Source organism: Ceratotherium simum, chromosome 14, assembly GCF_057802395.1.
Source record: "Ceratotherium simum simum isolate JZ-2026a chromosome 14, ASM5780239v1, whole genome shotgun sequence".
Lineage (NCBI taxonomy): Eukaryota > Metazoa > Chordata > Mammalia > Perissodactyla > Rhinocerotidae > Ceratotherium > Ceratotherium simum.
The window spans coordinates 21,953,976-21,980,465 of record NC_141913.1 but is presented as its reverse complement, the minus strand read 5'-3'; the positions used below and the strand labels follow the sequence as shown (position 1 = coordinate 21,980,465).

Here is a 26,490-nt window from a genome sequence, read left to right as displayed (position 1 = left end):
AGGTCCACACTTGAGAACTGGGCCCCACCCCCCAAAGCAGAGCGCACCAAACTTAACAGCTAGGCCACGGCACCAGGCCCCACGAGCCTATCTTTTTAACCTAATTCCCAGCCACAGGATTTCTTCTGTCCAGTGGTTCTAAATGAACTCCGTCTGTTTTCTTGGCGTGGGATGCCCTCACAAGACTCTCCAGAGCTTCACTAGCCGTATTGCTTTTGCCGGGCACATGCACCTACCCTTCCCCTTTTCTCTGTTGGTTCTTATCTCAAGCATTTTGCTTCTGCAAACTTTAGATGACTTGGATCCTCTAAAATTTCTTAACACTCCACCCCTTCGTACCTCTCTAACAGTGAATTAGGGTTGGGGGGCAGAAATTAGTGTTTGCATCTCTTTTTCTTATCTGTATTAGTCAGCTCCGGCTGCCATAACAAAATACCAGAAACTGGTGGCTTAAACAACAGACATCTGTTTCTCATAGTTGTGGAGGTTAAGGGTCTGAAATCAAGGTCTGGCAGATTTAGTTTCTGGTGAGAGCTGTCCTCCTGGCTTGTAGATAGCTGCTTTCTTGCTGTGTCCACACATGGTGGGAAAACAGAGAGAGAGAGAGACAGGGGGTCCTTTGGTGTCTCTTCTTATAAGGACTCTAATCCCATCTGATCAAGGCCCCATCATTAAAACCTCATTTAACCTTAATTACTTCCCTATAGGCCCTATCTCCAAATACAGTCATATTAGGGGTTAGGGCTTCAACACACGAATTTGAGTGGACACAATTCATAGCATCATCTAAATTACAGGAAATCCATGATCCACCTGTGTTTCTAGAGGCTAGCTGGGGCCAAACTTTGAGAGGCTGTCCCTGAGGTCACTGGTGAAGGTGAAGTTTTGTCCGGTGGGAGACAAAAACAGTTGGAGTGGAGAGAAGTTTGGAGAACTTTCTCCGAGATTGGAAGGGCTCTTCCATACAGAGGTCTCTAGAGTGAGAAAGGATCTCTGACGCAGGCCCCGGATGCCTCAGAGATGGGAATGAGAAGCTAAACTCAGTGTCTGAGTCCTGATAGCTGGGGCCTGTGAGTTTCAGGGACACCCCTGTCGTTAGGAAAACACTTTCGGGACTATCTGAGGGTCCTGGCCTTGGAACTTGTGCATGGACTTTGAGGAGCAGCAACCTATATCTAAGAAGGAGCTTCTCTGGAATCCAGCATGTAGGGGCTTAGCCGGCACAAAATTCAACCCACAGAGAAATACAGGGCTGTGCTGTTAGTGTTGTAAACTACTCTCTATTAACAAAGTTTAGCATCCTGGGCTTTGATTGCCCTTATTCCCTCCTAGAGTTAGATTTGCTTAGGGTAGGAACTGGATTTTTTGCGTTTGCTTTCTTCCAGCCCCTCACACAGTACCTGGTCTACTCAGGGCCCTGATACTTGTTTGTTGAATGATATTGAATTTGTAAGCCTCATTTCTGAGTAGAGTTTTGGGTGGATTTTCCTTTTACCACAAACTGAAAAATTGCATCTCAGTACAATTACCATGTAATTACTAAGTCAACAATTTACATATAAGAACAAATTATTTCTTAGAAGGCTCGTATAGGGCCACAAAATTGGCAGTAAGAAATAGCTCTAGGTGTAATCCCTCATATTTTGGGTGTGTAAAAATGGTCAGATATCAGAATTTCTTTTCCTTGGTTTTAGTTTCTGGTATACCAAATGCCAGCTTATTCATGCCGCTTGGGATAATTTTCCCTCTGTCGTTTATCTTATCACGTTGGTCAAATTTGGAAAGAATACATATATTTTGTATTAACCAGGAGCCATTGCCCAGAATTTGATCAGGAGTGGAGGGAGGAGCCGCTGATCCAATCACAAGGGTGTTCCTGGCACCCAGGAGCGCCCGTGTTGGGGCAGGGATCCCCGCGGGCGGATTTGGGCTCTGCAGTGGGAATGCGGTCGCAGCGTCGGCAGGGAGGACGCGGCGGGACGATCCGGGCGGCAGGGCCGCGCGGCGGGAAGGCGGGGCGCAGCGCCGCGGGGCAGACGAGGGGCGTGGGAGAGCCGGCAGAGGGTGGGCCCGGGACCGCTTTCCCGCGAGCGAGCGCCCGGCGCGGCCGCCGGGGAGCGGAGGGGCAGGCTCGGGCAGCTCCCCAGCGGCTCTCGCGGTGATAAAACTTAAGAAATAACAAGGAGGGGCGTCTCGACGTCTCCTGGGTCCAATCCCATCTCAGGAGCGAACACGTTCCCGGGCAGGCAAGCGTGAGAGAGGCCGTGGCGACTTAAAGACGAGCAGCGGCGAGAAGCGCTCCTCCCGCGCCGCTGCACCCCCGCGGGCTCTCGCCTCTCGGCACCCCGTGTCCTCCTTCCCCGGCCGCGCGCCCCGATGGCGGCCTCCGGGCCCCGGAGCTCCGTGCGCGGAGCCCTCTGCAGGCTGCTGCTGACCCTCGTGGTGAGTGCGGGCCCTGGCGGGGCCCGGCGCAGGCAGCCACCCGGAGCCGGGATGGGGCAGGGTGTGGATCCGCCCTGGTCCTGCGCGGGGGGCGGTAGGGATGAAGCGGGCCCAAAGGCGCCGTCCACGGCGCAGCTCAATCCTGCGGGACAGGAACAAACCCACATTCAGGCCCGAAGGGGTGAGGATAGGAAACTTGTCTTGGACGACGACTCAGGATTGAGCCTTTTGTTGGCGACATCACGTTCGATTGTTTGAATGCGGCTTCGCTGCGCCGTTACGGGCGGGCAGGGGGTTGGGGTTCGCGCTCCTCCCTTGGCTCCCCGGGCTAGTGATAGTGGTTGGGGCGAATTTGGGGGAGACGGAGGAAGAATATTTGGTCCGGTATTTCAGGATCCCTGAGTGGGCAAAATAGAAGTGAGATGGGGTTCAAGGGGCTTCCGGCTGGGGACGTTAGTGAGTGGAGGGGTTGGAGCAGTGCCCCTGGGTCCCAGCGTGGAGTTGTCTTTGAAAAACGGCTTCCAGGTTTTGCCTCCGCGAAAGATTTTTCAGCCGCTCACCCAAGCTGACTTTCCTCGCCAGCCACCTGGCCGGGGGGCGGAGTGTGCCTGAGGCACCCGGGGGTGGAAAAGCTGGATCAGGGCTGGGGTTGCGGTCCGTGTGCGATGGGGGTGGCTTGTGGGAGGCAAAGGGGGTAGGGTCAGGGTGGGTGGGGTGGGGGCATAGGCGTGGGTTGGGTTGTACTTTGTCTGGCTCCGGGGAGGACTGCACAAGCCCAGAGCCCAGCCTGGGGTCTTCTGTACCCGGGAAACCTGCGACAGAGGATGAGATCCGCCTGGAGAGGAATTTGGGGACAATTGTCCGAGACCTCAAGAGACATAAAGCGAAAAATCGAGACCTCTGACGGCGGGATTACGCGCGGAGCTTCAGACGAGACCAGGGTTGCTCTGAGGACGTGCTGCGGAAAGGAGCCGCGGACCCGCGACTTCCCGGCATCCAAGGACAGGCGTGGGGTCTGGCGGCGAGAGCACCTGCCTGGCTGGGGAGAAGGTCGACTCTGGCTACACAGATTCTTGTTGCTCCTCCGCCCCCAAGCCGGGCGAATGGGTCTAAGCTTTGTGGTCTCTGAATCAGCGAGTTATGAATAATGGCTTGGTAGTTATGATCTAAGATATATTTATGGACAAGGAATTGTACAAATGAGCGCATCGACCTGCCAGGCAGCTGTTCCAACAAAATGTCTGAGCTGATGAAATGACTCTTTATAAATGGGAACTGCTCTTGACGTGTATTCTATGATATATTTGAAAGCGTTTCCGGCTTTTGTGGTTAAAAGTATGAATTTAGAGTTTGGTGTTTTCTCTGCGAAACGGTTTTGAGAATGGGGAGGAAAAACTGCGGAGGTGCTGTGTTCCCAAGATTTCCCATATTCGCTGGAGGGGAGGGCGTGGAAGTCAAGGAGCTGTCGGATGACAGGCGGTGGCGGTGAGGGTGCTGGGGTGTGGCAAGGCAAGAGGGTGCTTGTAAATCTACAGAGAGATAGCATCAGCTCTGGTATATGACATACTCTTTTAGGATTATTTTAAAAAAGAATTTCCTAAAGTTTAGATTAAATGGTTTGTCTGGAGACTTGAATACTGGAGAGTGTATATAGAATAATTTCTTTCATCCCCAATTCCCGGTTAACAAACACCTTCAATTTCTGTCCAGATGGGTGAATTAAGACCTTTATTGACCATCCTCCATCTATTTCGTTTTGACTCATACGACCCTCAACTTTTTAGTATAGTATTAATGGCGTAACATTTTAGAAACATAGTTCTCATTTTATAGATACCTTAATGGATCTCTCAAAAACAATTCCTTGTTTGAAGTGAGAGCTCTTCAAAGCAAGTCTTTAACACAAAACTGAGACTTTTAACATGTCCGCCTTCCCACTGAGCTGTCCTGTAGATTGAGGCATCTTCCCATTTGTGCTTTTCTCCTCCTGCATCTGCATCCCTTTCCCACTCCTCTATCATCAGTACACTCTCAACTCCTACATCGAAGATCAATACAATTCCTAATGATCCTCCCCCTATGCACAAAGGAAGGGGGGAGAAAGAAAGAGAGGAGAGAGGGGAAACTAGAAAAGAAACATCAGCCCATCCCACTATTGTTGAAAGTACTGCGTCTCTTAAAATATTTCTCCTCTTAATGTAACGAAAACTGTTAGGGATGGTGAAAACTAATTGGCATTAGCTCAGTTGCTCCAATGTCATCTGCCCAGTTGCAAATAGTGAGATCTTTTTAAATATGTTTTTACTATTGTTCGCTATATCAAATCCACTTTGGGAATTATATTATGTTATCTATTATGTAAGTGGTATGTACTTGAACACATTTAATCTACCATTTTGCTAAAAGGGTTCTTCTTCAAAAGGAATTGAAATAGTGTTTTTCTTTATAACATACTTTTTCCCTTGGAGTGTATGAATTCTACCTGCAACTTATGTGGACAAATGGGCATTCTATCTTTTCAGATTTTATAGCGTTAATTAATGATAATAATTTGACTCCTTTACTAGACTTTTATTTTTTGTTGATCTTGATAATATTTTACATATTCATTTTTAAAAATAAGAGTATAATAATTTCTGTTATCTTTTGCATTAGTGAACAAAAAGATTAAGGCAAATAAAGGAAGGAAATGAGAACTAGTTTATTTTAAAACCATGATCTTAAGGAAGTCAATGTTTTAGAATGTATTTAGATCAGTGCATTGTCAGCTACCTTTTTAGAAGGAGATTGTTGATGTTCATATTGAGATACAGCTAGATCCTGAAGCACCTTCTGAGTCACTAAGTAGACATAAGCCCATGCACATTTTTTGGTCCTGTTGTAATCACCTTGGCAGTTGGCATTCCATATATGGTATCTGTGGGACCTTTGGTTAATCATGCTTTCCATTTACCTAGAATCTCATCTTACAGAGTTTGGTTAGAAGGAAATTTAGTTGAATCATCAAAGTACTGAGAATACAGAAAGGTAAATCTTACAATTTACCTTTGAGGTGGTAAGAATTTGAAAGGTAATATTTCCATCTTGTGGAAGGCAAGTGTTCATAGGAGAAATGATGAATTTACAATTCCATAACTGTTATGCTCAGTCAAGGAGATCCCCTTTATTTTTCAGATATTCCATGAATTTCTGTTCTTTAGCTTCTTTTTCCTCCATTGAAAAAGGGTGTCATTTTAGAAAGCCTACCTGGTGTATTCACTGTAAAATTGAACAACAGCACAGAAGTGAACCAATTGCAGATAACCCCTTTAGTTTCACTCTCCCTTTGGCATTAGATTTTTCTGTCAGGATTTAATGATTTGTATGATAAGCTTTCTATCATACAATTAATAAAATTTGTATAGTACTGTAAAATGAAGGAAAGCAATTCATTTTTCCCAGACTGCAGTATGCAATACTTTATATTATCATTTTTTTAAACTTAATTTGTTATATTTTAATTTAAAGTTGCTTGCAACTCAGGGTTTTGTAAATCAGATGTTTAAAGTTGCCCTGGAGTGTTTTCCATTAAAAGAGATTTTTTCGTACCTTAAATAGTCAATCCATAATTCATCAATCTTTAAAAAATCTTTTTTTGTCTGTTGTGTTTTTTTATTGGGCACTCACCTATACAAAAATTATTTTAAAAGTAACTTTAAAAGGTATTAGTTCATCATTGCTAATCTAATGGTGCCTTTACATTTTTTACTTTATTTTATTGTCAGTAACATATCCAATCCCCACAAATATAGTACCAAATTACTTTATAGTTTCAAGAAGCATGACATAACTGAAATCTATATATCAATATCATCCCTTTCAAAAATTATATTAATGAATTAATTGTACATTCTTTCCAATGATGTGCTATGCAGCAATGAAAATGAATGGACTACTGCTATATACTCAGCATGGATAAATTTCAAAAACATAATTTGAGCAAAGAAATCAAGTTGAATACAATTACCATATGACTGCATATATTTAAATACCAAAAATTTGCAAAATAAGCCTGTGTCTTTAGGTATGCATACACATGGGTAAAATTAAGCAGAGCCAGGGAAGTAAATTGATTAACACAAAAATCATCCATTAGTGATTACCGGAGTTTTGGGGGTTGAGAGAGGGAAGAAAATGCAATTGGAGAGAGATGTACAGGGATTTCGAAAATAATAATGTTCTATTTCTTAACTTTCAAGGTGAGTATCTTAGTGTTCATTTTATTATTTCTTAAAACTCACCTGTATGCTATATATAGTTTTTGTATTTATAATATGTTATACAAAGAACATTAAAAAAAAAAGAAACAGACAATAGAGAGGATCAACAAAACCAAAAGCTATTCTTTGACAGTAAAGACAAACCCTGCTATGATTGAGTCAGAAAAAAATAGAAAAGGCACAGATAAAATAGTATTAGGCATAAAAAGGAGGCACAGTTATCGAAAGGACAGATGTTTTTAAAAAATAGATAATAATATCAATCAATTATTCCAATTAATGTGCAAACAGACAAAATGGGCAATTTTCTACAAAATACAAATTACCAACATTGACTCGAGGAGGTATACAAATTCTAAATAGGCCTATAACCATTAAAGACATTGAATTAGAAGCCAAATGTCTCCACACACTCACCCCTTCACATCCATCAGGCCCAGACCTGTAATAGATGAGTTCTTCCATAATTATATGGAACAGATCATCTCTACCTTATATAAATTATTTCAAAGAACAGAAAAAAGCAGAACTCTTCTTAACTTATTTTATGAGGACTGTACGAAGTTGAAAAGTAGTAGCCTGAACTTGCTTATGGATGTGTATTTGAAATACTAAAATAAATAGCAGCAAACCAAACCAATAATATATTTAAAAAATTATAATCTCCATGTGAGGTTTATCCCAGGAATGGTAAGACGGTTTCATGTTAGAAAATCAATTATTGTATTTTAACATAGTAATATATTGAGAGAGAAAAACTATATGTTCATTTCAAAATAAGTGGAAAGTTATATTTATTGTTATAAGAAAATTCTTAGCAAAATAGGAATATAAAGGAATGATCTTTAACATAATGAAGCGTACCTAACAAAAATGAATGAATGAGAAAGACAGAAAGACAAAGAAAGGAAGGAAGGAAGGAGAGAGGGAGGGAAGGAGGGAGGGAGGGAGGGAGGAAGGAAGGAAGGAAGGAAAGAAGGAAGGAAGGAAGAGAGTAAAAGAAAAAAGGGAAAAAGGAAAGAAAAGAAGAGACTCAAAATTAATGGTGAAATGGTAAAAGCATTCTCTTTAAAGTTAGAAACAAATCCATAATGGTCTCTATAACATTTCTATTTGGCATCCTACTGGAGGTCCTAACAAGCACATAAATAAGATACAATATGTAATAGCAATAATGAAAGAGGTTAAGGATCTAAAGAAGAGAAATCTAATTGCCATTTTGCCAGCTGTAGGGTTAGCTACATGGGAGATCCAACACTATCTTGACAAACTGCTAGAACTAACAAAAGGAAGCAAATTTCCTAGATAAAAAAAAAACCTAAAAGAATTTTTCATGGAATTGGTCAGCTTATCATAAAAAAATTTGTGAAAGAGTAGAAGGCTAAAAAAAGCGAAGATACTTAAAAGATGATGGAGAAGATGATGGAGATCAGGATCACCATAACAAATACCAAGACTTGTAGTAAAGCTGTATTAATTAAAACTATGTAGTATTGATGTAGAGATAAACACATATACTGATGAAATAGTGCAGAGAGCCCAGAAATAGATTCTGTATTTGCCATGTCATGTCTATGATGGATGTTGGATGTTAGTTAAGAAAGGAAGAGATATTCAGTGATGGTTCTGAATCAATTGGCTAATCATATGGCAAAAGATAAGATTAGATAGCCTCAGTGAATCGTACACAAAATACAATCCAGATGGGTAAAAGATTTAAAAGTTGGAAGTAACTTTACAATTTATAGAAGAAAATATCGGGTAATATATTTATGATAGAGAGAGGAAGAGTATACAAAAGTATAAGCCAGAAGAGATGACTAATAAAATTGACTACTTTAAAAACTAAAAGAAATGATTAATACATTTGACTGCTTTAAAATTGAAGCACTGTTTATCAAAAGACACCACAAAAAGAGTGAAAAAGCAACCCACATAAGCCTACAAGTAAAAAATAATTTAAAAAGGGAAAACAATACAGAAATGATTAAAGGAGAGAAATAGAAATTTTATGGAAGATAAATGGCAAGTAAACGCAAGAAACAATGCTCAGTCTCATTAGGAATTAACAAAATGCAAATTAAAAGTCATAAGATTGGTAAAAAATTTAAAAGTCAAGTAGAGTTGATAGTAGTAGAGGATATGAGAAATAGATCTAATATTCTGGGGGCATTAATATAAGTGATATTAGTACTTTGGAGAGCAACTTGGCAAGAGTTAATGAAATTATGGAGATGCTCCTCTGTTTCTATTGCAGGTATATATCCTGATTTCTTGCACCTGCAAAGTGGTTGGTTGTAGTATCATTTGTAATAGAGAAAATAGAAAACAAGAAAACAATCTAAATGACCATCATAGGGAATGAGCAAAATAAACTGTGGTATATTCATGGAAAAATCTTAAACATATTGAGTGAAAAAAGCAAGTTGTAAAAGGATGTGCATAGACACGTACTACACACAAAATCAGCTTATATTTTATGGGCACATGCATATATAACAAAAGTATAACACCTACAGAGGAAGTATAAAAATCAACTTAGAAGAAACTATTCCCTGGAGAAGAGAAATGGAAATGAAATAGAGCATAGGACTCTAGCCATGTCTGTAAATTTTAATTAAAAATGAAGCAAAAATGACAAAATTGTAATTAAAAAAAATCTGAATGGGTACGTGAGCATTTATTATATTATGTTCTATTTGATTTAAATATTGCATAGTTAAAATATTTTTTAAAAAGTTGTGGTTAAAATATAGTGAACATGACTTTCTTTTGATATTCAAAAATACTATAGAGTTGAAATATATTTGGACCAATGGGTGCATTATTGAAGAAAACCATTTTTCACCCCAAGGTAACAATTATATTCTTAAGGATAATATTCAATTGAGCATACATAATATGGTTGAATGTTTTTAAGGCCAAACAACTTACTATTTCATTATCACAGTTGACAATCAGATTATAACTTTCTGAAAATGCCTTTTTGGCTTATTATATTTAAATTAAACAACACTATTACACATTGACCTTATTTGTCCATATTTTTGAGTTGTTTTCTTTTACCCTAACTAATTCAAGCAAGAGTAGTGTAGATCTTAGAGAAGTGCAGTAACATTTAGAGCAGATACTAGTATAACACACATTGATTATGTGTGTGTGTGTATATATATATATATATATTTACAGTTATGTTACCATGACTTAAAATCTTTTAATTTTGTACAGAAGTCTCTTTTATATTTGATTATATCAGAAATGAATACTTCTTTGTGGTTATTATTTGATTTTATTTTGCTAAAATTACTTATGTGAATTTGTAAATTTGAAAGAGCCTTTCCCTGCCAATTTGTAGAAGTGAGTGTGGAAAGGATCATTTTTATATTAATGAAAATGTATACTTTTTTGTTTTACACAGCTTTATGAAGATATAATTTACATTCCATAAAACTCACCCATGTTAAGTATACAATTCAGTGAATTTTAGCAAATTTACAGAATGTACAATCATCACCACAATCTAATTTTAGAACATTACCATCACCTTAAAAAGAAACTTCATGCCCGTTTACAGCCACTTCCCATTTCTATCCCCAGCCCTAGGCAACTAATCTACTCTGTTTCTATATATGTGCCTTTTTTGGACATTTCATATAAAAGAAATAATAGAATATGTACCCTTTTGTGTCTAGTTTCTTTCACTGAGCATGATATTTTTTTAGGTTTGTCCAGGTTGTAGCATGTATCAGTACCTTGTTTCTTTTTACAACTGAATAATATTCCATTTTATGGATATATCATGTTTTGTTGATTCATTCATCAGTAGATGAACATGGGGGTCATTTCTACTTTTTGGCTATTGTGAATAATGCTGCTGTGAATATTAATGTACAAGTTTTTGTACATACAAGTTTTGAGTTGACATAGGTTTCCATTTCTTTTGGGTAGGAGTGGAATTGCTGGATCATATATTATGTTTATGTTTAAGTTTTTAAGAAACTGCCAAACTGTGTTCCAAAGTGGCTGTGCCGTTTTATATTTCTACCAGCAATGCATAAGGGTTCCAGTTTTTCCACATCCTCATCAACACTTGTTATTTTCTGTGTTGTTTGTTTTAGCTGTCCTAGTGGGCATCTCATTGTGGTTTAGGTTTGCATTTCCCTAATGCCTAACGATGTTGGGTATCTTTTCATCTGTTTATTGCTTATTTGTATATCATCTTTGGATAATGGCTATTCAGATCTTGCCCCCATTTTTTCTGTTTTTTAAATTATTGTTGAGTTGCAAGAGTTCTTTATATATTTTTATGTATTTTGGATACAAGTCCTTTATTGTTATGTGATTTAAAAAAATTTTCTCCCATTCTGTGTGTTGTATTTTCACTTTATATTATCTTTTGAAGAGCAAAAGTTGTAAATTTTGCTTAAGTTCTATTTACCAATTTTTTTAAATTGCTTATGCTTTTGGTGTTATATCTAAGAAATCATTGCCTAACAAAGATCATGAAGATATGCTCCTTACTTTTCCTCTAAATAGTTTTAGTGCTTATATTTAGATCTATGATCCATTTTGAGTTAATTTTTACATATGGAGTGAGGTAAGGGTCGAAATTCATTTTTTTGCATGAGGATATTGAATTATCTCAGAAGCATATGACTATTTCTTTCCCTTGAACTTTCTGAAAGTCTTTGTCAAGTATCAGCTAACCATAAACATCAGGGCTTATTTATGGGATTTCAGTTCTATTCCATTCATCTATATGTTTATTCTTATGCCAGCACCACTCTGTCTTGATTATTGTAGCTTTGTAGTAAGTTTTGAAATTGGGAAATGTAAGTCCTCCAACTTTGTTCTTTTTTTTCAAGTTTATTTGGGTCTTTGAGTCCCCTGTGTTTCCATAAGGATTAATTGTCAATTTTTTTAAAAAAGCTATTTGGAATTTTAACAGGGATTGAGTTGAATCTGTAGATGAATTTTAGGAATATGTCTTCTGATACATGAAGATGGGATAACCATTGTGAATGGAATTATTTGCTTAATTTTGTTTTCAGATTTTTCATTGCTTCTGTACAGGAATGCAACTGATTTTTGTATGTTGATCTTGTATCTTGCAACCTTGCTGAACTCATTTATTATTTTTGATAGTTTTTTTAGTGGATTCCTAAGGATTTTCTATATACAAGATCATATCATCTGCAAATAGAGACAATTTTACTTCTTCCTTCCCAATCTGGGTGCTTTTAATTTAATTTTTTTGTATAATTGCTCTGGCTGGAAGCCCCAGTACAATGTTGAATAGAAGTGGTGAAAGTAAGTCTCATTGTCTTTTTCCTCATGTCAGAGGAAAGCAGTCTTTCTGCATTAAGCATGATCTTAGTTGTAAGTTTTTCATAGTTGCTCTCGTTCCCTTCTATTCCTAGTTTGTTGAGGGGTTTTCATCATAAGCGGGTGTTGGATTTTATCAATTGCTTGCTCTGCATCTATTGAGATGATATATGGCTTTGTTCTTTATTCTTTTTTTTTTTTTGTGAGGAAGATCGGCCCTGAGCTAACATCTGCCAATTCTCCTCTTTTTGCTGAGGAAGACTGGCCCTGGGCTAGCATCCGTGCCCGTCTTCCTCTAGTTTATATGGGAGGCTGCCACAGCATGGCTCAACAAGCAGTGCGTTGGTGCGCGCCGGGGATCCGAACTGGTGAACCCCGGGCCACGGCAGCAGAGCGCGCTCACTCAACTGCTTGCGCCACCGGGCCGGCACCTCTTTACTCTTTTTTAAAAAACCACTCCATTGAGGTAAAATTGATGCACAAAAAGCTGTACGTATTTAATGTATACAACTTGGTGAGTTTGGAGATAAGTATATACCTGTGAAATCATCACCACAATCTATGCTATAAAAATATCCAACACCTCCAAAAATTTCCTCCCACTCCTTTTATTTTAGTATTATTATTTTCTTGTGATAAGGACATTAACATAATATTTACCCTCTCAGCAAAAAATTTTAAGTATACAATACAGTATTGTTAACTATACGCACTATGCTATACAGATTGGATAACTGAAACTTTGTTCTTTATTCTGTGTGGTACTAATGTGACCTTCTTCATTCTAGGTCTTCAGTTTTACTTGTGAAGCCTGCAAAATGGTGACATTTAATATACCTTCTAAACTAGAGGCAGACAAAATGGTCGGCAGAGGTGAGAAATTTCAAAACAGTATTTTTAAATCAGAGATTTAGTTTACCTATGCTGGAAAGATAATGTTATCTGGTCTTTGCCTTTTGGAGTTAGCCTGAATCTATCTATAATTAGATATAATTCAAGATAAGTTTAAATATATGTTTCTATTCTTTATAATTCCATTGAATTTTCTGTGGTTGATTCTAGTACAAATGTGCTAAGCCGTGATTTTGTAGTCATTTATATTTTAACAGTGTAAAAAATACATAACAATTACTTGTAGAACATAGCCCTTTCATTGCTCAAGGATTCTGGCATTAGAGAACTACAGCTAAGGAGCTGAATCAGGGCAATATTTTTATCAATGCTCTAGCTGCGTTGAGGAACATAACAAGGTGAGCCATTACATTCAAAACTAAATTTAATCAGCTATTTGCATACTGAGATGTTGGGGAAACTCAAATTTTCCCAAAGCTGGGAAGCTCTGCCCAGGTTGACCTTCCATGTGGTACAGAGAATATTGGAGGAAAGTAGCATGATTTTTTTTTTTTTTTAAGACATATAGCTTGTCCTAGAGACACCAAACTTACTTTTCAACAAAGCGTCCCATTTCTGGTTAAAGTGCCTCATTTAATTTTATTAAACACGTGTCACTATTATTCCTATGGGAAGGAGGAAAGGAAAGGATGTAAAGAGTGGTCAGGGGCATTCCTCTAGGGAAATAGACCAGAGGTTAATATTCTGCCGAACATATGAAGATGAGAGAAATATGTCATTACTCCTAAAGATGTTCACTTCTTTTTGATTAAACATTTCCCTCTGTGACAGATTAAAACTTTATACATGGGTCACATATGAATCCTTTGAGAGATTATTACTTGAGAGATTATTACAGTTTGGTTTCTGTTAAAACAGATAGTTGAAGAGTGGCATGGATTTGATACTTTTGATATAAGTATCAAAACACTTATATTGATACTTATATCTTATTACTTTTTACTAGGGAAAATTCCCAGGGAGAGAAGACCCCATATAGAGTTTCAGTGGGGAGCCCTGGAAAGCTAAGGAATGGGAACACAAAGAGAACTGCAGTTCCAGGGGGCAGGGGTGGTGGGGTGGAGTGTAACAGAAAAGTGCCAGTGGGAAGAATTCAAAGATAGATTTTTCTTACGTGACTATTTGCAAAACTCATACACTCGTGTTGCTCTTTGGGCTTTGCTCTTTGGGCTCGTGTGTATAACTTAGGGCTGAAGACAGGTGTCTCTTAAAAGACTCAGATTATATTAAGAAAACTTTTCTGTTTATTCAGGCCTGTATGGGAGCGTGTAGCTCAGCTTTGTCATGATTGCAACAAGCACACCTCTTTAACAGGAAGATCATTTTCATAAGTCTTTTAGAAGCATATAAAGGTTTATTTAATACAAGTATACAATCAAGAATTATTATTTTTTCCTTGAAAGTAAGTGATCAATTTTTAATACATGTAAAGAGATTGGTTAAGATATTTGGTAAATGCAAAGTGATTGGTTTATTTCATTCCACTTCATGATTTTGAAGAAGATTGGATAAACTTTTTAACACTTTTTTCTTTCTGCATGTGTTTCTACTTCACAACTTGGAAATTTTTACTTGCAGTTAATTTGAAAGAGTGCCTTGGGTCTGCAGACCTCATCCAGTCCAGTGACCCTGATTTCCGAGTTCTAGATGATGGGTCGGTATACACGGCCAGTGCTGTTGAGTTTGATGAGAAAAGATCATTCACCATATCGCTTTCTGATACGAAGAAACAGACACAGAAAGAGATACCTGTGCTCCTGGAACATCAGAAGAAGGTATTCAAAGTGCATTGATATTTTCAGATCATGTTTTCCTTTTCATTTAAGTATTGATTAAAAATTGCAAAAAGAGGGGCTGGCCCAGTGGCATAGCAGTTGAGTTTATGCGTTCTGCTTAGACGGCCCGGGTTCACCGGTTAGAATCGTGGGTGCGGACCTACTCACTGCTCATCAAGCCATGCTGAGGCAGCATCTCACATAGGAGAGATACAACTCTACAACTATGATACACAACTATGTACTGGGGCTTTGGGGAGAAAAAGGAAAAAAGAGGAAGACTGACAACAGATTTTAGCACAGGGCCAATCTTCCTCAAAAAAAAAAAAAACAAAAATTAAAAAAAAATTGCGAAAAGGACCAAAAGATAAATAGGGTTTTTTCCTCTTCTTCTCCCTTCCCATCTATTTGCTTTCCCTCCTTCCCTTCCTCCTCCTTCTCTCTCTCCCTTGCACCCTCTTTCTCCCCACCCCCTTTCTCAACACTGGTTATTCATTGGTTCTGGATTTTGCTTTGTTAAATCTAAATGATGTCTCCTCTGTGAAGGCTTCTCCCACCTCCAAAGTCTAATTGCATTTGTGTGACAGTGTCAGTGTGGTTATCCCTCTATTATAGCATTTGCAATCTTTTATTAGTGCATGCAATTTATCTGTAGTTGCTTGAGGGCATGAATTGATCCCTTTGTGCTTATAGCCTCATACCTGACCCATAGTCAATAGACGTATGCTAAATAATATTAAGGGCAGTGGTTCCCAGTGAATAAGAGGTTGATTTCAAGTGCCACAGTGATTCTGATGTTAAAATGAGCTGGAAACCCTGGAGTATGTGTAAGTAGGAATAAGAATGTGTATGGCACGGTATTAGCCGTCACTTGGGTGACTAATCACTGCAGTTCTAGGTTCCACATGATGAGGAATGCCATTATGAAAGTAGTCACAAAAATGATTAGATGTTTAGACTGGATTACAAGTAATCGATGTTGAGTGTATTAATGATAAAGTTAATTTAAATGACTGTTTAGCACTTTAATAATTATTTAATCAAATTATTTATTAATTAATTCTCAAGAAATAAAATGTCTTCCTTGCTACACCATGAAATGAGACAGAAATCACTAAAAGGTCTGATAGAACTTTTTGCAATGACGGATATGTTCTATAATCTGCTCTGTCTGATATGCTAGCCCAATATTAATGGCTACTGAGCACTTGGCCTGCGGCTAGTGCAACTGAAGGACGGAATTTTGTATTTTATTTAATTCTAGTTAATTTAAATTTAAATAGTCATATATGGCTAGGGCTACCATGTTGGAGAATGCAGATAGAGTGTTAAGGCAGTGGAGAACATGCATTTTCTTGCTGTGGTTCGCCTAAGAGTATGAGGTTTTAGCAGAAAGAACAAGTAGGTGCTGTCTATAGATTGTTATGAAGAGGTTGTGTTCTCTTTCTCTACGGGGGAAAGAACAAGAAGAGCTAAGAGTTCAGGGATGATTTTCCTTACCTGAAAGTACGCTCAGTGTAAGAAAGGTAGACAAGAGGAAATTCTCTAGTTTATGAAAACTTGAAATCTGGTTACATTCATTCTTACCCTTCTACTGCAAAAAGACCTTATTATCTGGTCTTTAGCTTCAGCACGGAAATTCCTGAGACTGAGCGTCCAGGGAGGTGTTAGGATTATCAGCTGTCCACTATTTTACCACGAAGTAGGCTGTGATGCTTTTGTTTATTTATTTTCTTCCTCTAAATTCAGGTGCTGGGGAAAAGACATCCTAAAGAAACTGTTCTCAGGCGTTCCAAGAGGAGATGGGCACCTATTCCCTGTTCAATGCAAGAGAATTCCTTGGGCCCTTTCCCTCTGCTTCTTCAACAAGTAGGTTTTACTTGCCTTCTGAGTGGGAGTGCTCTAATTCCAAGAATCTGTTTTGTTCAGGTTTAACAACTCTTTAAACATTTAAAAATAAACAGATTTGATTGAAGATCTTCATGAAGTATAATAAAAGCGAGTAAAATGAGAAAAAAATCACTAAAAATCTACTACTAGTATAATATGAGAAAGACTGCAGCCATTAAATGATCTTTACTAGTTTATCCATTCATTTAGCAGCTAGTTCTTGAGCACCTAGTATATCCTGTGGAGGGCACTGCTCTAAGTACTGAAGCTAGAACTAAATTTAGTCATGGCCCTTGTTCTCATGTAGTTCATTAGTCTAGTGGGGAAGATAGAAGTAGGCACATGATTACAATAGTGAGTGATGAGTGCTGTGATGGAGGTGGGTTGGGGTGATCTGAGAATTCGTGGGAGGAGCACCAAGTTCTGAGATGAAATGGGGTAGAAAACAAGAAAAGGCTTGATGGAGGAGACATCTGAACTAAGTCCCGAAGGATGAGGAAGTGTTGTGCAGGGAAATCATTGTGGGAGAAGAGGGAGGAACAGAGGTGAAAGTGACCATGACTCCTCAGAGGAGCTCTGGGTAGCTTGGTCTTCATGGGGATGATGGGGGTGGAGCAGGGAGATGAGGCAGAAGAGGCAGGTAGAGGTCAAACCATAATGGGCCATGTGTGTTCTGTTAGGATGTTTAACTTTTTCCTAAAAACAAGGAGAAGTTTTTAAGCAGGGTCAGGTTTACTTTTCATAAAGAGTTAAATGGAACATACAGAGTGCAAACAATTACTCAAGTAGATCCTTGGCATTGTGCCTGCCTTATCCCCTTAAATTTCTATTACCGTCATTAACGTTTAATACCAATGCCGCGACCTGTGTCCTACTTGGATACATTTTTGACTATTTTTCTAGTGTCTTTCACACTTATTTTTTATTCTATCCAGTGCTAGACCCTTGTTTCTTCTTTTTGATTATTGTACTTTAAGCACTGATGAGATATATTAAGAAATTATTTTTGATTATCAAAGTTATATTGATCGTTGTTAATTTTAGCCTGTGTATTCCTGAACCAGTCGCCACCTCTCAGTCCTCATTTCCTTGACATCTGTACCTTTGACACAGCTGACCCCTCCCTCCTCTTTGAGATGCTTTCTTCACTTGGCTTCTAGGCCACCGTTCACCTTGTTTTCCACCTACCTTGCTGGCTACTCCTTCTTAGTAGGTTTTGCTGGTGCTTCCTCATTACCACCTCCGCCACCACCTTCCTCAGTCTCTAAACTTTGGAGAGCGGGGCTTAGTCCATGAACCTTGTCTCTTGCTAATTTATATTCACTCTCTTGGTGACCTCATCCAGTCTCATAGCTTTAATTACTATTTATACATTGTAGACTTAAGACTTCATATTTCCAGCCCAAACTACCTAACTGATATTTCCACTTGGAAGTTTAGTAAACATTTTAAATTTAACATATACAAATCAAATGTTTGGATTTTCTCCTAGAAACATCTTTCCATCTCAGTTAATGGCAGCTCCATCATTTCGGTTGTTGGGGTATTAGAGTCTGATAAAGTTTTAGTTGTAAAGAGCATGTTTCTCCCCAAGAAATTAACAGATAAGGATTTATTACAGTGTATCAAACAGTTCACAGACTTGTTGGGAGGGCTGAAGAAACAAACTTTAGGTTGAACTTTCAGGAAGGAATCCCCAAGATACACCACAGAATTTGCAGCCAAAGGACGTGCTATTTTCTCCATGGTGGGGAAGCCACTAATTCTAGAACCAAAGTGCTACTACCATGGTCAGGAAGCTTCCATGGTCAAGAAACCACCAGTCAGGAAGTGGCTCCTCCAAATGCAGCTCTAGAACACCATCTTAACTGCTGCAATCAATGTCAGCAAAAAGATTGATCCATATGCTCTCTCTCAAGACCCACAATGTTGGTGAAAAACTACCAGAACTTCTGCTGCTGCAGAAAAAAAAAAAAGAAAGCAATCTAAACTATGATGCCAGCAAAAACAGCAGAAGCAGCAAAGATGAGGTATCTACCTCACTTATAGCCTCCAAATCTCATAGCAAGCACATCTGATTGTCCATATTTAAATCCAGACCTCTAGTTTCAAGAGATTCTGGAAAATGGAGGGTTTGGGGTTTGTTTCTGTTTAAATCTTTTTAGCATCTACACTATGAGAGGACACAGTAGGAGGATAAAATAGATGTTGAGCCCCAATTTACCATATCCATCTGTTCTTTTCAGTTAAACTTTTAATTCCAGTATTATTATAAGATATTGGTATAGCTGCATTTACCAAGATCTCAAATTACAGTGGTTTTAGCAAGATAGAGATTTATTCCTCTCAGGTAAAAGTGTCATCTGGGAAAGAGGTTATAATTTGAGAAAACACTAGGGACCCAGGCTTCTTTCCTTTTTAGCTTGGCCATGCCTGCAGGCTCATGATGGCTCATCGCTGTGTCCAAATGAGAGAACACATTCCTTCACCTTCTAGAGCACAGTCTGGATCTTGCATATATTATTTTTGCTCACATCCCATTGGCCTGACCTTTTCCCGTGGCCATACCTAATTACAAAGGAGATTGAGAAATGTCTTTATTCTGGGCAAACTTGTGCTCAGCTATAAATTCTAATACTAAGGAAGATTGGCAGAGTAGATATTAGGGGATATTGGCACCCTCTGACGTAGCGTCATCCTCGACTTCCATCTTCACACCACACATCCAACTCATCGGCAAAGACTGCTGACTGTACCTTCAAATTATATTCAGAATCTAACCACTTCTCACGACCCCTATGGCTACCATGCTAGTCTAACAAACTGTCATCTCTCCCCTGAATTTTGGTGGTAACTTTCTAAATGGTCTTCCTGCTTCTTCCCTTACCCACTCACTCACCCAAGGCTGGTCTTAACAAACCACCAAGTATCACCCTCTGAAAATGTAATTCAGATAATTTTACTCAGGTCTAGATCATCCAGCAGCTCCCCATCTGACTCTAAGAAAAAGCCAACATCCTTGGAATCACTTACATGATGTGGCCCCCTATTGCTGTATTCCTCCTCGTCTCCTACTTTTTTCCCCCAGCTCTCTCTGCTCCAACCTCAGTAGCCTTCTTGCTGCTCCTTGAACACTCTACGCACAACCCTAGGCTGGAGTGATACCTTTGCATTTCCTCTTTCCTCTGCCGGGAAGAGTGTTCTCTGTTTATTCTCATAGCTCATTCTTTTAATTTTTGTCAGTTCCCCTCCCTAAGGAGCATGCCAATTGGCGTTCTTCTCACCAATATATGAGAGTCCCTGTTTGCCTCACCTCTACCAAAAATGGGTGTTATTGTTCTTTTCTATCTTTGCCAAATCACTAGATGGGAAATTATACCTTATTGTTTTTAATTAGGTTTTCTTTGGTTACTATTTATGTTGAACATTGTTTTCATTAAATTTGAATAGTTTTACAAAATCTTTTGCCAAATCTCGTTACTGTTTTGTGTGTTGATGAAGTGACAAATGTGATTGTTATTTTATTAAGACACCTCTTTAAAAATGAAAAATATAAACACATAAGCTGCATTTTTCAAAATAGCATTTTGACTGTAGTTTTTTACATATGTGTATTTTTCCTTTCAGGTTCAATCTGATGCAGCACAGAACTATACCATCTTCTACTCAATAAGTGGGCGTGGAGTTGACCAAGAACCTTTAAATTTGTTTTTCATAGAAAAAGACACTGGAAATCTGTATTGTACTCGGCCTGTGGATCGTGAAGAATATGATGTTTTTGATGTATGAATATTATTGATACACGTGACTTTAGATGATTAAACTGTTACTTCTGATACTCCATCTACCCTTTCTGTCTTCCTGCACTCTCTTCTTAGAGGGTTTCCTAAAGTCAAAGGACATATATTGTGCAATATTTTGCAATACTTGGTCTGCTCTTTATCTCGACTCCTTTTAGGTAAGCCTGAAACAAAGCAAAGAGCTTTAATTGCATTTGGATGTAAATTCCAGTAAATTTCCGGGAGTTGGTTTTGCTTATGAGATACTCATTCTGTCTCTGGTCATGGTACAATTTCCTCTCTCCAGGACGTGGCCACAGTTGATTGGAAGGGCCCTCTTCCCTCTTCTGCTGTAACTAATTTTCTTGTCTTCCTTCCACCTGTACGATTCTCTGATCATGTCTGAGAACTAGATGAGGAAGCAAAAATGGGAGACTAAACCTAAACAAGGGATAATAAGCCAGCATTCTGATATGAAGGAGCTTACAGTCAAGGGGGAACAACTCAACACAATTTTCAATTTAGTATGGTAAATGCTCTGAGGTCATGTGGTCATCCCTGTGGTGCAGGGAGAATGATTCTCCATAGGAAAGAGGGATTCTCTTCCCAGAAGAGGGAAGAGATACTGGGTAAGCAGATGTAACTGATGTCCACCACATGACATTTCTTTGCTTTTGGTTAGAAAATTTTCAACTCTGTTGTAATCACATGCCAAACAGAAATACATTCTATTTGACATTGCATTGCCTTTGATTAATTAGCAATGCAGAAATTGGTAAATAAATTTTGTTATAAAAACTCTTAAAATATGTGACCTATGAGGTAAAACAATAGAAGGGGTTGGTAGTTACAAGATTGGGAATCATTGCTTCATTTAGATGATGTAGTAGGGATTTTTCCCATTGCAGTGAATTTAGTTGTTCTCCCCAACATCACCTTTTGATTATGAATAAGGACTATAATTTGAGTCTCTATATTCACATTTACTTCCTCAGTCTAATGGACAGAGTTGTCCCTGACTTTGCTGTACTCTGAAGTTTTATTTGAAGTGTAGCCATTTCTACCAAATACTGAATGCTCTTTACTATCCTTAAAGTGTTTCTCTATTTGATGCTTTGATGATTAAAAAAACATTGAATAGAAATTTTAAGTGGTTTATTATTGCAAGATTTGCAAAGAAGGTAGTAGATAAAGCATAGTATTCTCTCTTGCTAGACTCTTATATTAATGGACGATTGAACTTGCTTTTTCCTGTTTTACAGTTGATTGCCTATGCGTCCACTGCAGATGGGTACTCAGCAGACTTACCTCTCCCACTGCCCATCAGAGTGGAGGATGAAAATGACAACCACCCTATTTTCACAGAAGCAGTTTATAATTTTGAAGTTCCAGAAAGTAGTAGAATTGGTAAGACCACCTTTTTTTATTGAATTTTTTTGTGCATGTTTTCTGTTGCCATTTGTATTTTGTCTGTTATGAAATGTATGTTCATTTTCTTTGCTCTTATTTTCCTTGGTGTTTATCTTTTTCTTAACTACTTTTTTAATCTACCTAAAAGTGTTCTTTACGTATTAAGGACATTAACTTATTGTCACATAGTAAATATTTTCTCAGGGTATTGTTGCTTTTCAGTTTTATTAGAGCTTGTTTTTGAGGTACAGAAGTTCAGGACTTTCATTTAGTTAAATCTATCCATTTTAGACTTGGAAAGGCCTTTTCCTTTTAGACTTTATGATAAGACAACTTTTAAGAGTAAAAGGTATTATGTTAAATATGTTTGTGTACTTTTTTTGAGACATTGAATTTGTAATACTCAAGGCCAGATCACCCTGAGATAATACTGGACCATTATCTATTTACCAGAATACATTTAATCCCATCAAATCCAAACAATGTGTAACTTACAGGATATTACCAGAGTTTGTAGTGTTGTCAATATTATACCAATTAATTATAAAGGCAGGTAACAGTTATTCAAGTTTTGTACCATATTTGGTTTATATATTTTATTTCATTTTATCATAATGTGGGTTCATCATTATTGTCACCTCCAAGAGAGGACATGCTAGGTAGAATGTACAATAAAACTAAAATCAGTGTATATATTTTTATTAGGTTTTATTTGGGGAGGTGTTGAATGACACCCACTGAGGATATAATTTTTTTAAAGCTCTTATTTCTATTGTCTCTTCTCTTAAAACTACTACCTTACTACTTTCAATTTAGAATGAATACTGGAAATAACTTTAGAGAAACTGCTTATATCACATGCTTTCTGTCTTAAACACTTGCTCTCATATGTGGAAAACCAAAGTGTCTCAGTTCAGTTGGCCTTTAAATGTGGCGTTCATGATGCCTTCAGGGACCTGCAATATGGAGAATAACCACTCACAGTAAAGTTGAAAAGAGGTGGACTCAATCATAAACGATGACTTTGCTAACTCGCCTATTAAGGCTTCTACTAGTTACTTAGATCTTCACTGCATTATTATACCTGCTACTCCCCTTCATATTTTACCTTAATAATTTGATGTCATAGATGTTAAACCTCTTTATTATTCACATGCTACAATTAAAAAAGTAAAAATCATTGGTTTGGAGTTTAGGAAACCTGGTTTTTGATTCAGGGTCTGCTATTAATTCACTCTGGGAACTCGTGGAAGTCCCTTGGAGTTCTCTGACCTGTAAAGTGAGTTAACTACACTAGATGACCTATAATGTTTTTAGCCTCACAAGTCTATGACTCTGTTACATTTTTCTTTTCCCAAAGAGGGATAGTTGGTTTCAAACTCTTTCTTGAGGATTCTGTTCTCTTCAGTAGTAACAGAGAAGAATCAAGGACAAACACTTTGATGCCCAGATTAGCCCAGGTCCTTTAAGCATCTCAGACCAGTAAGTTCAGATCAATTAAGGCTGTGATACTCTGAATTAATAGTTGTTCCTTGAGTTTGCCTTAACTCGCACACAGAAGGTTTGGACAAATGGTGCTCAACTAACACTGAAGTATAGCACTCCCGGAAAGGAATTCTGAAGATTTTAGGAAGATTTTCTATGATAAGTAAAGCAGTTCTGTATCTAGAGGATTAAAATAGAGTTTATGTCTTCCTGACTGTCAATAGAATTGCAGGAAGAAAATGTTATGCCTTAAAAAGATTATAAACTTTTTTCTATGAAAAGATAGATGAATAACATTTATTTTCTTATAATAAGATTATTACTTCATGCCTTCATATTGATCCACTGCAGAAATCTTGTCATTACTTATAAATATGTAATTGGACATCCTCCACTATATATATAAATGTAAATATAATATATATATATTTATTTACACACATATACATATACACATGCATACACATATATAAACTTTAAGGATATATTTTAGTGACAAAATTATTTAAAACTAATATTTCCTTGTCTTAAGGCTTTTATTTCCTTTAAATACAATATTTATGTGTGATTGTATTTCTATGTATTATTCCTCAGGCCAGCCTTATATACAGGGCTAAGGCAAAATGGATCTATATATTACATTTTCATGGGCATTAGAATGCTATTCTTACACTATAAAAATACCACCTGTATGTACTCTTTGATACCTAAAATCCTTTACCAGGGCAATATTCTTACATTCCATAAAAGTGGCAAATATTAATAACTCTAACTGAAGAAACAATTGACTTAAATTCTCTCTGAATGGTAAATACTATGAAATCCCTTCCTGAGGATTAAGTGGGGCTCGGAGCAGTGGGATTTGGGTACTAAGCTGGTGAAAAAAAATGAAGCAAATCAGAGACTAGCAGAAACCAAAAACATCATAGAAAGGAGACTGGGTTGTGAAAGTTCAACTTGACCATCTATAAAATTTTATCCCAAATCAGTCTTAATTTAGCTATTAACCAAAAGTTTAATTTTTAAAAATCTGATTTACTTGGGAGACGTGGCTTGTCTCTCCAGCTGGGTTTGTTATTGCAATATGTGGGAATATGTGTTGAAGTTTTTCTTAAATGCCGTTGAAATAAGTTTTTAGTAACTTACTATCAAACATTTTAAACTGTGAGCAAAGTAAAAATATACCATGATTCTCAGCATCCAAGTGTTTCGTGTTATGAATTTGAAGTCATATTCATCAGTACTATCTAAAGATGAAATATTTCTGGTAAGAAATATATTTTAATTTAGGTTCCCACCATCATTGCTAAAATTTGAAAACTGCTCCTAAACATATTTTGCAGTTCTGGAAATTGAAGACTCTTCTTTTGAACATGTAGGTACTACAGTGGGCGTGGTTTGTGCCACAGACAGAGACGAACCAGACACGATGCATACACGCCTGAAGTATAGCATTTTGGAGCAGATGCCAAGGTCACCTGGGCTCTTTTCCGTGCATCCCAGCACAGGCGTAATCACCACAGTCTCTCCTTATCTGAACAGAGAGGTAGCTTTCACACTCTAGAGAATCTCATTTTCCTGGGAGTTGGGCACCTCCCCCCCCATTTACTGTAATTTGCTATCTATCTGTGGATTAGGAGTTTCTAATTTTATTTTATTTAGGCCTAAGATAATAAGAATTCCTGGCCATGTTACCTGTTTTTTATATTACTTCTATTTCCTTATGTAAGAGAAGCCATAAGGAATAGAAATAGAGGTAAACTGATGTTTAGAAAGAGTGGGAACAAAAGATATTTCTTATGAAAGTTGTTATTATTGAATATTATTTTATTTATTTATTTATTTCCTGTGTGTGGCTGGTTAGTTCCAGCTCAGTAAGGGTGTGTAGGACATTTAGCTTCCTCATGTAGGACAATTAGTTATCCTTGTTCCATGAGTGTAGATCATACTTTGGTCCCTATTCAGATATTGTAGATATGTGCTTTTTATCAGGAATAGATTAGTTGAGACAAGTTTGATGAATTATTAAAAATCTGTAACACCTTTTGGAGTATAGTGTATTGTCATGTATATAGCGCTTTATGTTCAAATTCTTTATGCATAATTTTATTTGATCTTTATAACTTCCTTGTTTGCTAAATGGATTATATATCCAATCTATAGAGGAGAGATGTAACAGTCAGCAAGATTGGTTAACTTGCCCAAGTCAAATTATCACACTCAATCTTCTAATCTTTTGTTGTTGTTGCTCTGTCCGTTTTCTCAGCCTACATTTAACTCAGAGTCATGCGTTATTGACTGAGACACATTAATCAATTTCATATGTCCAAAATAGTTTTATTGGAACACTTCAGTGGTTCCCACTACAACTAGAATAACATAAATAGAAGGATCAATATGACTGGGAGAGATATTATAAAGAAGAAATCAATGAGATTTGATGCCAAAGAAAAAAGAAGGGATGGTGAGAACTTGTAAAAAGGAATCAAAAGTAGTACAGAAGTTTTATTTACTGTTATTTTTATTTTTGTGTATATGTGCAGGCAGGACATTTTATGCGATAAAGCACATAATGGTAATAATGAATGGGAAAGTTTGAAGGAGACAATATGAATGTGTTTTTGTATCTGTGGAATATGTAGAGATGATGTGGTAATCAAGTGAAAGCAAAGATTTTTTCCTCATTTTTTTTTACAGATTGAAAAATGAGGCTTAGAAAAATTAAATAATTTAAGGTTATACAGCTTGTAAGATACAGATTTGGGGTCAAACCCAGGTCTGTGTGCCTGATCAAAAAAAATCTAAGAGAATTTTGTGGAGAACAATGCAAGAAATAAAGAAATGAACAAGGGAGATAAAGAAACAGTGCATTTAGAGGAAGAGAAAACAGGGTATCAGAGAGTCCTGGAGCCTATGGGAGGAGCATTTCAGGGCGGGAATGTCGATTTTCAATGTGGAAGAGAGATAAGTTAAATGAAGACTCAGGAAGAAATAGAAGGAAATAGAAAAATGAAACAACAAGAAGAGTAGCTAAAGAATAGTAAGACAGAAGAGAAAGGCAACCAAGATGATTGTGTCAGAAACTAACAACTCCATTTCATTGTCGACACACCATCTGCAAACTTCATTCACAGAAGTCAATAGTGACCTCCTAATTGCCAAATCCAACAGTTACTTCATGCCCCTGTCTATTGTTGGCACTTACTGAAACTC

At 37.7% G+C, this 26,490-nt stretch overlaps 1 protein-coding gene across 2 annotated transcripts in view; it reads left to right on the top strand.

Annotated features, from left to right (window-relative positions):
- Positions 1 to 2,083: 2,083 nt before the first annotated feature.
- DSC3 (desmocollin 3) overlaps positions 2,084 to 26,490 on the top strand; it is a 48,927-nt gene continuing 24,520 nt past the window's right edge. For both annotated transcript variants that reach the window (XM_014781309.2, XM_014781310.2), the window contains exons 1-7: positions 2,084 to 2,442; positions 12,815 to 12,899; positions 14,517 to 14,713; positions 16,463 to 16,582; positions 20,231 to 20,386; positions 21,645 to 21,789; positions 24,657 to 24,823. In XM_014781309.2, coding sequence (XP_014636795.2) covers positions 2,377 to 2,442; positions 12,815 to 12,899; positions 14,517 to 14,713; positions 16,463 to 16,582; positions 20,231 to 20,386; positions 21,645 to 21,789; positions 24,657 to 24,823 — 936 coding nt within the window. In that variant the 5' untranslated portion in view covers positions 2,084 to 2,376. The remainder of the gene's footprint in view (positions 2,443 to 12,814; positions 12,900 to 14,516; positions 14,714 to 16,462; positions 16,583 to 20,230; positions 20,387 to 21,644; positions 21,790 to 24,656; positions 24,824 to 26,490) is intronic.